Source organism: Gambusia affinis, linkage group LG02, assembly GCF_019740435.1.
Source record: "Gambusia affinis linkage group LG02, SWU_Gaff_1.0, whole genome shotgun sequence".
Lineage (NCBI taxonomy): Eukaryota > Metazoa > Chordata > Actinopteri > Cyprinodontiformes > Poeciliidae > Gambusia > Gambusia affinis.
Window position 1 is genome coordinate 25417115 of NC_057869.1, and position 12897 is coordinate 25430011.

Sequence of the window (12897 nt, forward strand, 5' to 3'; positions counted from 1 at the left end):
CTCAATAATAAACTTCAAAAATTAAAATTATATTGAAATGTGTTGTTTTATTTATACAGAAAACAGATCATTGTACATACAAAAAAATCAATAAATAAAAAAGGTCTTGCAAGATTGCGTTAGTGTAAGACAGGCCAACAGTCTTTGATTTATTTTATTTCCCTCTTATTTGGCTTGTAAAAATTGCTGTTGAGCAAAAGCAGGTCAGTAGTTATGGTTCTAGTTTTTCCAAAATTAAGATGAATGCAAGAACTTTGAGAAAAGGGAATCTATATTGTACTTTTATACACTTCATATCATTCATCAATAAATCAAATTTTATGTATATAGCACCTTTCAGCTACAATGCATTTCAAAGTGCTTCATAAAAACACAAAAATACGTCAACAATTACAACATTACATTTTGTCAAGTGCCGTTGTTACATTTCAGTTGTTTCATCCTAATCAAAGTGTCCACACTTCTAAGAAGATGTTATTTCCCTGTGAAACTAAATTGCCCTAAAAGGTGAAAAAAAGCATCCATCCGCAGTGACCAACTACTCCAGATTTGCTCAATTCTAGTATTCGGCCACCCAAAATCTTTCAGAGTGCAGCACCTCGAACTCCCCTGCTGCAAAGTTAGATTGCACAGAATGGGCTCAGAAAGTTGCTGCTGTAACAGAGGGAAATGAAGTCTGTCTCGATTCCCTCGCTGGACAATAAATCTCATTCACCCTGATTTTCCTGTTTCTCCCTCGTCCTTTAGGAATTCCCCGGTTCGCCAGCCAGCCGTCGCCGGCCTCCGTCCACGTCGGGGACAGCCAGGTGATGGCGTGCGAGGTCAACTCGGACCTGGTTCCGTTCACGCGCTGGGAGAAGGACAAGGAGGTGTTGGAGCTGAGTGACCGGTTGATCCAGCTGCCCAGCGGGGCCCTCGTTATCAGCAACGCCTCGGAGACGGACGCCGGCCTCTATCGCTGCGTCGTGGAAAACGTGGGTTCCTCCAAGTCCAGCGACGAGGCCCCGCTGCAGACCATCCCAGGTGGAGTCAAACTCTGAGAATCGGTCCTCAATAGAAGCTTTTATCCTTCTTACTGTGATGTGCGCAGGGTTTCCTCCAGAAAACTTGCTAATCCCCGTGTTGCGGGCACTAGGGCAGTCATCCAGGGGCCTACTGTTTTTGAGTTGACAGAAAATTTGAAACTGTTACTAGGTAATTACATGTTATTGAAAGACATTATAAACAATACTAAACACCAACTATAAAGACTTAAAAAAGGCAAACATTAAAAAAAATACAATTGAAAGAAATATCAGTCAAGTTGTTTGCACTTCAATTGATTCGTCCTAATCAAAGTCCCCAAGCATTTTTCATCCTTTATGCGTGATTTGTCACTTTATCTGCTGAAGTTGTTAGCGTGTAGACGGGTAAAGACATTACAGGGACCTCAGCCTCCCTCTGTGTTGACATAATGACCATACAGTGTTTCCAACCATTCTACCAAAGTCACTGTTTCTATCCTCTCTGACTGAAATGTTTAGCCTTTTGTTCATTTATGTATTTTTTTTTTTTATCTTCCTTGCAATCTTACATTCCAGTTTTATTGTTTAATTACAGAAATCCATTGTGTTCCCTTTATGCTGCTCATTACTTTTAGCACAAAGTCGCCCGTCTAACCAGGGTGAGAATTGGTTTAATGCTAAAAGGAGCCGACTGATTCCTATTAAGTCGAATTGATGTAACAGTAACTCACTTGTAGCACAAAGGGACGCTGAAGGGTCTCCTCCTGCCCCTCCAGAAGGTTTATTTACTGTGCTGTTAAACGCCAGACCTCCTACCGGCACAGAGGAGATATTGGAGGCCGTAACTCTGACTTCAATAAGACCTTTGTGGGATTCTGCGTCCTTTGTTCGCTCATAGATGAATTCGTGTAAGAAGAGACCTCGTGAAACCGTTTGAGGAAATTAGATTTTCCAAATGGGTCTAAGAAGAAGTTTCCAATGAGAGGCAGTGATTGACGTACAAAATGTTTTAGTTCTATGCAGGCCTCTCACAATAACAGGTTTTTGCTGGACGATAAATTGTCCCAGAAGTTATTGCGATAACCTGTGATGTTTTTCTTGGAGACAGATACTGATGCGAGAACACATTCTCAGAGATCAATAAACTTCAAATTTTATTTTGTCGAAAATAAAATTTTTATGTTTTAAATGAACTGGAAGACATTTTCAATATCCAAAGCAACAGAAACAAGAAATGAAATGAATTATTAAGTCACTGTAAGCACATCTGTCCTTGAAAGAGAGAGAAAGGAGAAAAACAATAAACCTCGCAAATTGCTGAACTCGTTTTAATTTATCATGCCATTTATTGATTTATTGCTTATTGTGACAGGCCCAGTTCTATGTCTCTATGGTTGTTTGCTGTTCCCTATAAAAAAATAGACTTCATTGTTATCGCTGACGTTACTCGGACTTGAAACATAATTCATTTTGATTTAGCCTTCCTGGCTTCTTTTGAAGTTTATCACTAATCAGTCTTAAACTTCACTTCACTTCTCTTTTTCTTTTTTTGTCTCTGTTTCGACCCTGAACATTTATTGTTTTTTTCCAAAGAACCTGGAGTGGAGAGGAAGCTGGAGTTCCTGGTGCAGCCTGCGTCTGTGGCCAAGCTGCTGGGCGCTGGCGTGTTGCTGCCGTGCGTGGCCACAGGTTACCCCCCACCACACATCCGCTGGATGTTTGGAGACAAAGCGCTGGAGGAAAGGTATCAACCTCATTTCCGCTGCATCAGTACGCGCAGTTTAACACCTAAATGATTTTATAAAGGTGGTTGTTAAATTTTCTTTCACAATTAATTCAGTTATGCAGGGAAAAAAAAAAAAAAGTTACTTTATTGATAACGTTCCTGAAAGTTTCTCTGCTACACCAACAGAGATAAAACTAAACATACCTGGCAGGAGAGCTACACAATTTATCACATTACAGTTGTTATCGCAACATCCTGTTCATCATGTTGTGCAATAACACTTTTGCAAAAAGAGCACTTCAATGCAATTCTAGATAAGATATTATATTTCTAGTGCGGTGTATGTCATGCATGTCGGATCGTCTTTTACTGGCGTTGATGCTCACACTTGATATACGTATTATTATTGGTCGAGATCCTGAAGCTGACAAAAAGCAATGGGGAAAATGTAACAGAGGAAAAGACAGATGAGAGTCAGAATTGTGCAGGTTTGTGATCACAATGGCCAGCAGGACTGTGGCAATTATATTTATATTAATTCAATAAAAAATAAAAATTGTTCATCCCAAAGACATTTTAAATGCTGCTGTAACTCACACAGGAAGGATTTCTGGTAGTAGTCAGTGTTGCAACAAATCTGAAGAGGCCTCTGACTGAAGACATTGTGGCTATAAGGCAGTTTTATGACTGTCATCATATTCTAGCAGCTCAATATCCAGCAGCAAAGACAATATTTAACAGCAACATGTCCTGGATTAATCTGTTGGTTGCCAGCGCTGCTAATCCTCCTCATTTGCTTTTGCCTTTTTCCCTCTTCAAATTTCTATCAGGCTGTGAGGCACAAAAAAAATTACAATCCAACAAAAAGTCCAGTGTTTCTCACTGTGCACAAAATTATATGAGCTGCTATTAAAAAAAAATTATAAAAAATGAGAAAAGAAGTTCAAAGAAGAAGTGCCAGGCCTGAAAAGAACCATCTACTGCAGATCATCTGGAGTACTCATGGTTTGTCTTGGAAAAATTGTATAGAGGAGGAATTGACATTCTCCTCTAATCTTGACCAAACGTCCAGAAAACTTCAAAACTGCTGAAACACTGAATTCTTTTCAATTAAAGCTGAACCTCACCTGTTTAGAGCTGCCTTTTGTTAGTAGTAACTGGAACATCGATCAACATGTTGGCTGTTTATCAGCTTAATGATTTTGATGATGACATTTGACAAAATGTGATGTTTATTACTTGTTTCCTAATTGCTCACTGGATGATATTTTTTATAGCATGAAGAACTTTGAACTGCCTTGTTGCTGAATTGAAATAAACGTGACTTGGCTAAAAGTGCTGCTGACACAATATTGACCTTTTCTCCAATATTTTATAAAACAAGAAATCCTTCCTGTTTTAATAACAATAATAAAAACCTCACAACCACTCTGGCTAATGTGAGAGGACTGTGGCGCTGCTTAGCGACCGTGAAAAAAAGGCAAAAGTGAGGGAACGGGTCCCCCAAACATTAGCTAATGATAGCTAGAGTTTTGTTGTTTTTACGTAACACCAGTGTCTTCCTGTTGTACTTTAGGGTTCTTGTATAAATATTATACTTATATAAGAACTACCCAGTAAGAGCCTGCAGTGAGTCCACAGCCAGACTCTGGTCCATTCAGTCTAGTTTTTGAAAATCAGCAGCAGTGCTAACACTTTTGCTCCCAGTGCTTCTGGCCTCCCACAAAAAAAAAAAAGGAGCTAAACGGTTTGTCCTGGCGCCTGCGCCCAGAGGTGTTAATGCTTTTCTGCCACTGCTTTCCCCAAGAGCTTCACGTCGGAGGAGGGACGGGGAGAGAGTTAGATATGCAAACAGAGCCACTTCATCTGGGAGACCGGTGCTGCCGGGTCGCCAGCTGACGGGAAGCTTCCCAAATAAAGAGCCGAGGCAGAGTGTGCTCTCGCTCCTCTGGCTCTCAATTAACTCAGGCGGTGTGACTCAACGTCCGCAGAGAGGATAGCGCTGAACGTGGGGAATTTGATTCTCACCAATTAAGAAAGGAGTTTGTTTACCTCACCCCTAGTTTGTCAAGTCTGCAGCATAATAACTTGGTGGGTCAATACGAAAAAACAAAACGGGGGAAAAAAACAAAAAAAAACAGGGGTTGAAATGAGACCCATTCATCTAAATCCAGCTCTGGATGGGGATTTGTGTCTTAAGTGAAATTAAATGTAAGGTTGTCACATTGTTAGCCGCGAGGCTCCTGTGTGGCGTGAGCGAGAATGTCATTAGCCCGTCGTTCTGACGGTTCAAAGCGCGACGCTACATAAGCTAAACGTCCTTAATGACTCTGATTGTCTGCAAGTGTTCTGACCTCCAACGGGAGCCGGCTAAAATGGTCCTTATTAATCTACCTTGTATTAATTAGAAAATAACATCCAGTGAATACTCCTCCCCTCTTGGGGTGTCTGTGGAGGTAATTAGCAAGCATACTGAACTATCAGGGAGACCTTGGTCATATTGAAGAGGACGGAAAGCCTCCTGCCGTCAGAACACAAACAGATAGTGGAGCAAATCCATTTTCAAGACGTTTCTTTGGAGCTTTTACTTTTTTAATACAACAGTGGCAATTAAGAAGAATATCAGAGGAATTTTCTTTCTGTTCTCTTTGCGTTTCCCTTTCCCTCCTCTGAGGCGGCGTGTAGGAGAGAGACGATGCCGTCGGTTCAAACACTGCGGAGTGGATTAGAGGCGCAAAGGGAGAACCTTAAAAGAATAGTTTTATTAGTCTTTGGTGCACAGCACAAACCGTGAAAGTGAAGTTGCTGGAGCTGTATGCATGTGATGAAAGAAGATAGAAATGAGCGGAAAGTACTGACAGAAAGTAGAGTGACTTACACGAAGTGTCTTCCGCTGGTTCCTCAGCTTTACCCCTCTTGTTTCTGTCATTGTTCTTTTGTTTGTAGACACACATAACAACAGCAGCTCTGTAAGCGGTGGTAGATTTTGTATTTTAAAATCGCTGGTATTTTTTATTTTTTTTATCCATGTTGTGTCTCTAAAGACATTTCAGATGTTTGCAGCAGCAGTTGTTGAAATATGAAACTATGCTCTGTTTGGTTTTCTGTAGGCTGATGTGAAAGCTTAAGATCTAGAAATGGTTACTAAAAAACTAACATTAGTTTCACTGGGGTTAATTATCTCCCATTTAATATTTCATTTGTCAGAATTGGTACTGACGGGTCGATTCAATGATTATTTATCAACTGATGAACTTAGTTTGTCTTGTCACAATCGTAGCAGTGGCATATTGTTGCATGACTTGAAACATAAAACACTTAGCGTGTTGTTCTACTCCAAGTTGCGGTTCAATTTTTCATCTCCTCACATTCAGTCGACTCCTAGCAGGTCTGTTACCAAGGACGCCGACCTCGCTGTTTATTTAGATTAGGCCCTGCCACACTTTGATAGATCCCGTCGCGCTTTAAGCTGTTCAGCCAACATTTACTCTAAGTAAATGTCCTGTATGTCAATGATGGCGTCCCCAGATATGTGTATGCAAAGACGGAGGAAGGGGGGGGACGAGTGTTCGGTCGGTGGAACGGTCCTTTGAACGCCTCGTACGCGCCGGTCCCGATGACGCTCATGAAAAGGACAGTCATCTTTTGTTCTTTCGAAGTATCACTCCGTCACCTACCAGAATTCCCATGCAGTCAGTAAAAGCTGGATGAATTATGCATGGCGGCGAGCGGCGGGGGAATTGACGGGGGGCATGCAAATCGCGCCTCATCCGAAGCCTCCGGGTCGCCCGTCTCCTCCGCTCCTCCTTCTCTCCCGCCGCTGATTTGAATACGACTGTGAGCGTCAGGTTTTGCTGCCGCGTAGAACGGAGGATCTCGGCGTGCTTGATTTGTTTGCTATTGGGTTTCTCCCCTCCGTGCTCACTTTGCTCATTTCAGGTGAAAACGTACACACACACACACACACACACGCCTCTCTCTCTCTCTCTCTCTCTATATATATATATATATATATATATATATATATATATATGTGTGTGTGTGTACAGGCAATCGCTTTTATGAATACGGAGTTGCACTTTGTCCGTTGTGTTTATTTTACTACCTTGACGAACGTGAAGAAAATGAAAAATTACTCTCCATCCTTTTTATTACTTTACGAAGGAAAATTTTTTACACGTTTGAAGAATTGGACTTATCCAGAAATTATCACCTTTGATGACATTCTGTTAACAGACTTTCTCACTTACCAAGCATCTCCTCTCCTTTGCTTTTTTCAAACATTTTTTTTTGCTTATTAGCAACAGTTGGTTTCAGGCGTCTTTGGGAAGATCGGATCCAGCCGACAGAACGCAACAAGGGCTCCCAGCAGAGTGCATAACTTTGTCAGCCTTGCTCGCAGCAGAGGGGGAATCAAATTGAGATTTGTTTATTTAGTTTTGTCAGAATGTGAGGTGAAATGTGAGGTGAGGTGAAAATCTGCCTTGTGACCTTTTATAACAGAGCCTATAAATATTCCACTCTCGCCTACAAATAAAATAAAATGTGTGCTTTTTTTCATGTTTTTCAGGGTTTTCCAAAGAGCTGGTGCTGAGTAAAATTAGAATCAGCTTAGCTTAATTAATACAAATCACTAAGTCAACATTAGTGGAGAATGGGCCGTTTTCTTTCTTTTTTTTCTTTGTTGTTGTAAATGTCATTGAAAAACATTAGAAGCACTTAACACTGAACAACTCAGCTATTGCAGTTCATAATGGATTAATAAAAAATTTCATAATTTAAAATTAATGTTCACATTATGTCAGATGACAGCGCTTTTTTGCAATTTGGTGTTAAAAATAAAGTGTTTTCTCTTCCTGTTCAACTTTTTCCACAAACTATTAGCTTATGCCAGTGATTTCTAGTAAATTTCCTTCATTAGCCCATACTGTTCCCAGGTGGCTCTGGTATTTATTTATGTGTAGAGATGCACCGATCGGGTTTATTTTCTCAGTTGATACAGATTTACAGGGTTTTTGGTTTTTTCTTTATGTCTGTCCTGCTGACAGTTTTGATTCGTTCTACATTTTGTAAGAAATACGGTTGATGTGTTATTGGAGTTTTTATTGTATTTAATAAATATGGAGAAACCCAATGTTTTTGTATTTTACCCACAGATCACTGATCAGAACCAATAAAAAAATCATCTTATTCCATCCTCTGACATTTTCACAATTCATTCATGAAAACCAATCACTTTGGACTTGCGTATTGCAGTTATTTTTTTGTTTTTTTGCCATAAAATGCGGATCCACTCTACAATGCACTCTTAAATATCTTGTTTACATATTCAAACAGCGACAATCTTCATCTGCCCGGCGGAAACACTGACTTTTGAGAATTGCTTTCTGAGCTACGGCTCTTTTGGGTGCAGCCGCTCGTAATTGTCTACAGTCTTAAACAAACTCGTAAAGCGACTCTGCTCTCCGCGCTGCCAGTGTTGCTGCGTCAACAACACCCACACTGAGGAATGTCGAGTTTAAATTGTCGGGTTGTTTCCAAAGGCATTTAAAAAAAAATCTTGGCATGGAAAGAAAAGATGACGTTCGACCGCTTGCAGTGAAACGGAACCTTTGTTTTTCTCTGAAATTGAAAGCCGCAGCGCGTGATCGGCGTTGTTATTGTTGGTTTAATGTGTTAACCTATATCCATCTTTTCTGAAAGTCACAAGAACACGTCGGTCTACGTCACATCTGACGAGGGACGCGTTCAGTTCTTCATCTTGGTTGTCAGAACGAGAGTGTGTAGGTAAATTCAATGCCACTCGCAGAATCTGATTTATCCCAGCTTTTTTCTTTTTTTAAATATGGGGCTTTTCATTGTATATCTGCTACAAAGGCTGAAATCAAATCTTTTTTATACATCATCCCTGTGTGGCTGCTTCTCTGGGAGAGTTTTACAGCATAATAAATGGAATAGAATGGAGCAATTGTGTGCAGCCCTATGGAGTGGGTTTGTAATGAAAGAGCATATTTAATTTAGTTGCAAATTGGTGTCAGTTTTACTTAGCATAACAAATAGCGGCTTTGGTGGAGGATGCACTTTTTAAAATACCCTTCGGTTTTCAATATATACAGAAAATGTTTTTCTTGTGAAAATTGCAACAACTATTCTATGTTTTTTTCTCTATTTAACATGTACAACAATAAACTAAAAACACGATGTTTTAATGACGCAAGCAAAGCAGTCCGACTTCAGTACAAAGTGGATTTAGATCACTGTAGAGTCGACAGATGAAAAGGGTGTTGCTTGGTTAAAGGGAAGAAAAAGAGCAAATAATATAAATAACGCTTCAGGTTAATCATCTTTGTCTGGATTTTTCTGGGTATGTTTTTTTTTTTCAGCCAAAACACCAGGATAAGGATAACTCTTGCTTAATTCCACCAAATTTAACAATTTAATTATTTTTTAGTCCACTCTTTAGTAAAGGTCAATGGATGTTTGTGTTCCTGTTTACTATCAAATTAAGAGCAAAAACATGGCTGATGAAAGATGGATATTTTGTGGCGTACCTTACATTTCCTTCTTGAAGAAGATTTGAATTTGCCTTTTTCTGTGAAAATCAAATTATGATCAACGGCCGCGCAAAGTCGCTCCGAGGTCCATCCGATCTAGGTCCATTAAAGATATATTGTATTATACCAGAACCTTGTTTTCAGTGTATTCTCTGATATTTTCTGGAATTACAACTTGAGGTCCACATGGGATATTAACGTAAGCTTCAACATAGCAGAGAATGTTAACCCATCAAAATGTTGAGGAGCTTTAACAGAATACGGTTAACTGTATCTGGCATCTAAACTATGAGCACAAATTACTCATTTAGAATATATATGAGGAAAAACTAAGGCTACTTTTTGAGAAAACGAGAACCTCATTAAAGGTCTTTGAGTTGCTCCTGCCTTGTTTTAGCCACACAGATACTGCAGTATTGATAAAATGCTTCATGGCCTGGCTATCAGCTCTTCTGTTAGTAAACATAACGTCTGAGTCTGCCCCATTTAAAACGCTTATTGTTGCGTGGGGCGCATACGCAGTCGTGGCGCACCACGGGGCGCACCGGGTTTGTTTAGCTTTAAGAGACCTGCAGGATCCACCAGAGCCATCTAGATGGATATTACCCGAGTCCTGAGCCGCAGGCTTTTATTGTATTATGCGCTAATCAAGCGATCAGTTTATTCTTGGGAACCCCGGTAAGGTAAGCAAGAAAGCAAATAAAGTCAGGTATGCAGGAGTTGTTTTTGTCTCCAGGGCCCCTGCAGCTCTTTATTACAAGCCAGTGGAGGACAAAAATGTTTTCTTGGCTGAGTCACTTGAGAAGCTCAAGTGATCTTGGCAGCAGCTTGTTGTTTTTTTTTCTTTCATTAATTTCTCCACTTATTCTGTTTTAGTTATTCATTAACTCCTTTCTATAACTGGTCGGACTTTTTACCTCCATTTTGCCTTTCACATTTCTTTTCCCAGAATTGTATTTCACCACTTATTTTATTTTATATGGTGTTTAATCATAAGGGACTTATGAGAATAATAAAAAAAAAAAAATTACAAGAGCTTCCTGGCCAATGCGGTAGTCGGTCAAAACGGCGGTAAGCTGCAACCGACACATAACAAAACACAGTAAAAGTGTCATCAACAATAGAAACAATAAAACTAAGTGTGCCAAGCATAATTATGAGCAAATTCATTTATCAAAACATTTACATCTTGTTATTTAAGGTCACTTTAAATCTGACTCCTTTAAGTGATTTTAAGAGAAATTTAGTACATTTTCTTTACTATTTTTATCTTAACTCGGTACAATCCCGCAGATATTAAAAATGCATTTTCTAAGTAAATTTAAGAACGTCTTGTATTCCGGATGATAAAGGATGTTTGATATTTGGGTGTAATGTTAAGAAGGACTTTGTAAATTAAAACTCGCCAGCAAACTGATGGTGTCACTAACCAAGCAGAACATTCGACACTAGCACACAGTATACAGTAATAAGTCTTTAAAGGTTGTGCTGAATATCAAAATAAACTGTTTAAGAGTTAAAAAATACAAATCTGTAATCAAGCAAAGACATAAATGCAGCACTTCTCTTAGCCTCAAAGAAGAAACGGGATTTCATCTTTATTTTTTAAAACCAGTTTGATGCATTGAGAGAAGAGAGCGCCGAATTGCACTGATCAGTATTAAACAAATTGTGATAAAGAGGCTGATCCTGTGTGAATCCAGGAGAGTAAATCACACTATCATTAGCATAAAATGTACATTTGATGCTCCTTGGTCAGGATTGTTGTATAAAATGACATAGAGTGACCTTAGAACTCATCGCTGAGAAACACCTGTAGCTACGTGGATTGTACTAGAAAAAATCCCCTTAGCTTTCTCTCAGGGTTTTTAACAAAATTCTCTGACAGTACACAAATACCAAACTTCTAAATAAAATATAGTTTCATTCTTGTTTAGGGCATTTAGAAGCAGACAAATATGCTTATTTTCAACCCCTGCAAACGTAAATAATCTTCCTCAAGTTTTGAATGTAATTCAAATTCTGGATCTTAAGGGGACAAAAACCTCTAACAGGTTCCGGAGTTCATCGCTTTCTTTTTCTGCTGATACCATGGCGACAGTAGTGATTCAGATGGAGCGACCTCTGCACAAGTACTGATTGCTCTGTGGCAACACAGTCCTGTGCCTCCATCAAGAACCCACAGGAACAGTGTTTCTGTGGTCTGCAGCCTGCTGACCCTTCCTCTAGTCTGTGTTACGGATGGCTGACCTCCCCAGGCAGGAGGGCAGAACACAGAGCATGATTGTGGACAACTTTCAAAGCAGATGAACAGAAAAGGAAGGAATACATGGTTTGTGTTTGAAACAGTCCATTTATTTATTCCTAGATGATCCTAATTATTTGGCTTCCTCAGGACAGTAAGAAACATCCTCAGCTCAAGCTAGCTTCCTCTTGTCTATGGTGTCAGAACAGACGTCCCCTTTTCAGATGAGCTCTTTCACTTGAGACACACTCAGACTAAGCAGAATGAGGAATTGTCGGACTGTTTGTATTTCCAAATACCCGGAAAAAAGAAGCTGTCAGAGCCTTTTATGTAGTGTACGGGACAAAGGGCCAAAAGTCTGAATGGTTGTCCTAGCGAGAGAATCTGCAGGAATGCCTGGCACAGCAAACTCTGATGTCTTCAGAGGAATTTTTTTCTTCGTTCATTCATCGGGGGGACTTGGCGTGCATCCCGCCTCAGAAGAATCAGCCATGCTCTCCAATTTGAACGAGGGTCTATGCAAGACACTGGCCATTCCCAGCACTTTTGAAGTCTTTCATTTGGCTGTGGAGGAACAGAAAAGGCAGATTGTTACTTCATGTCGCTTTGATTCTCCCACCTCAAATGTCCATGACGTTCTCTGCTGGGCTTTCTGCTGAGTTTTGTATTTTTTCCCCTCCAAGTGTTTCCTTTATTGTTGCATTGCTGTCACAGTTCGGCATAACGTCTTCAGATTTTAGATTTGTCACACTTATTTCTCTTTGAAGTCTTTAAGGGTCGACTGCTCCCTATAACATGGCTTCATATGTGTGCATGTGCGTGTGTGTGTGTTTGTGTTTTCGCTCTCTTCTCTTCAGGCCCCCCAACAGATTTGTTGTAAGTTTTAGGTTTTTCTGCCAGACGACTTGATCTTTATTTGAAATGTTCGGGAATTTCAAGGAGTTTATGATTCCATGCTTTCTAACCCAGGCTCCCAGAGCCGTTAACCCTCCTGTGGTCTTAGTGTGACGCAAATGTCAGTCAGACAGTGGGGGAGTTGTCCCGTCAGACCGTCAATTCCCGAAACCACACACACAGAAATTTCGTAAAAGAGCAACCTGCACGATTGTCCACAGATTAAAAAACTCATGGGGTCCAAATGACTCAATCTCTTAACACTGCAGGAGGGTAAATGGTGAAACTGGCCCACAGAATCACACATCCTCCACTGTATTTCACTGTGGGCATAAGGTGCTTTTGGAAACTGCGCCTGCTAGTCTGTGGTTAAACGGAAAAGGCTCTGTCTTCTTCTTTTGGCTTCACACATTTATTTGTTCAGAATGGTTCAAGTTTGGTGTGGCACTGGTGAGTTTTATGTAGATATTTCTT

The 12897-nt window shown here is 40.1% G+C and overlaps 1 protein-coding gene across 14 annotated transcripts in view; it reads left to right on the forward strand.

Annotated features, from left to right (window-relative positions):
* neo1a (neogenin 1a) overlaps positions 1-12897 on the forward strand; it is a 255108-nt gene that overhangs the window by 113665 nt on the left and 128546 nt on the right. For all 14 annotated transcript variants that reach the window (XM_044133485.1, XM_044133494.1, XM_044133502.1 and 11 more), the window contains exons 3-4: positions 748-1023; positions 2598-2748. In XM_044133485.1, coding sequence (XP_043989420.1) covers positions 748-1023; positions 2598-2748 — 427 coding nt within the window. The remainder of the gene's footprint in view (positions 1-747; positions 1024-2597; positions 2749-12897) is intronic.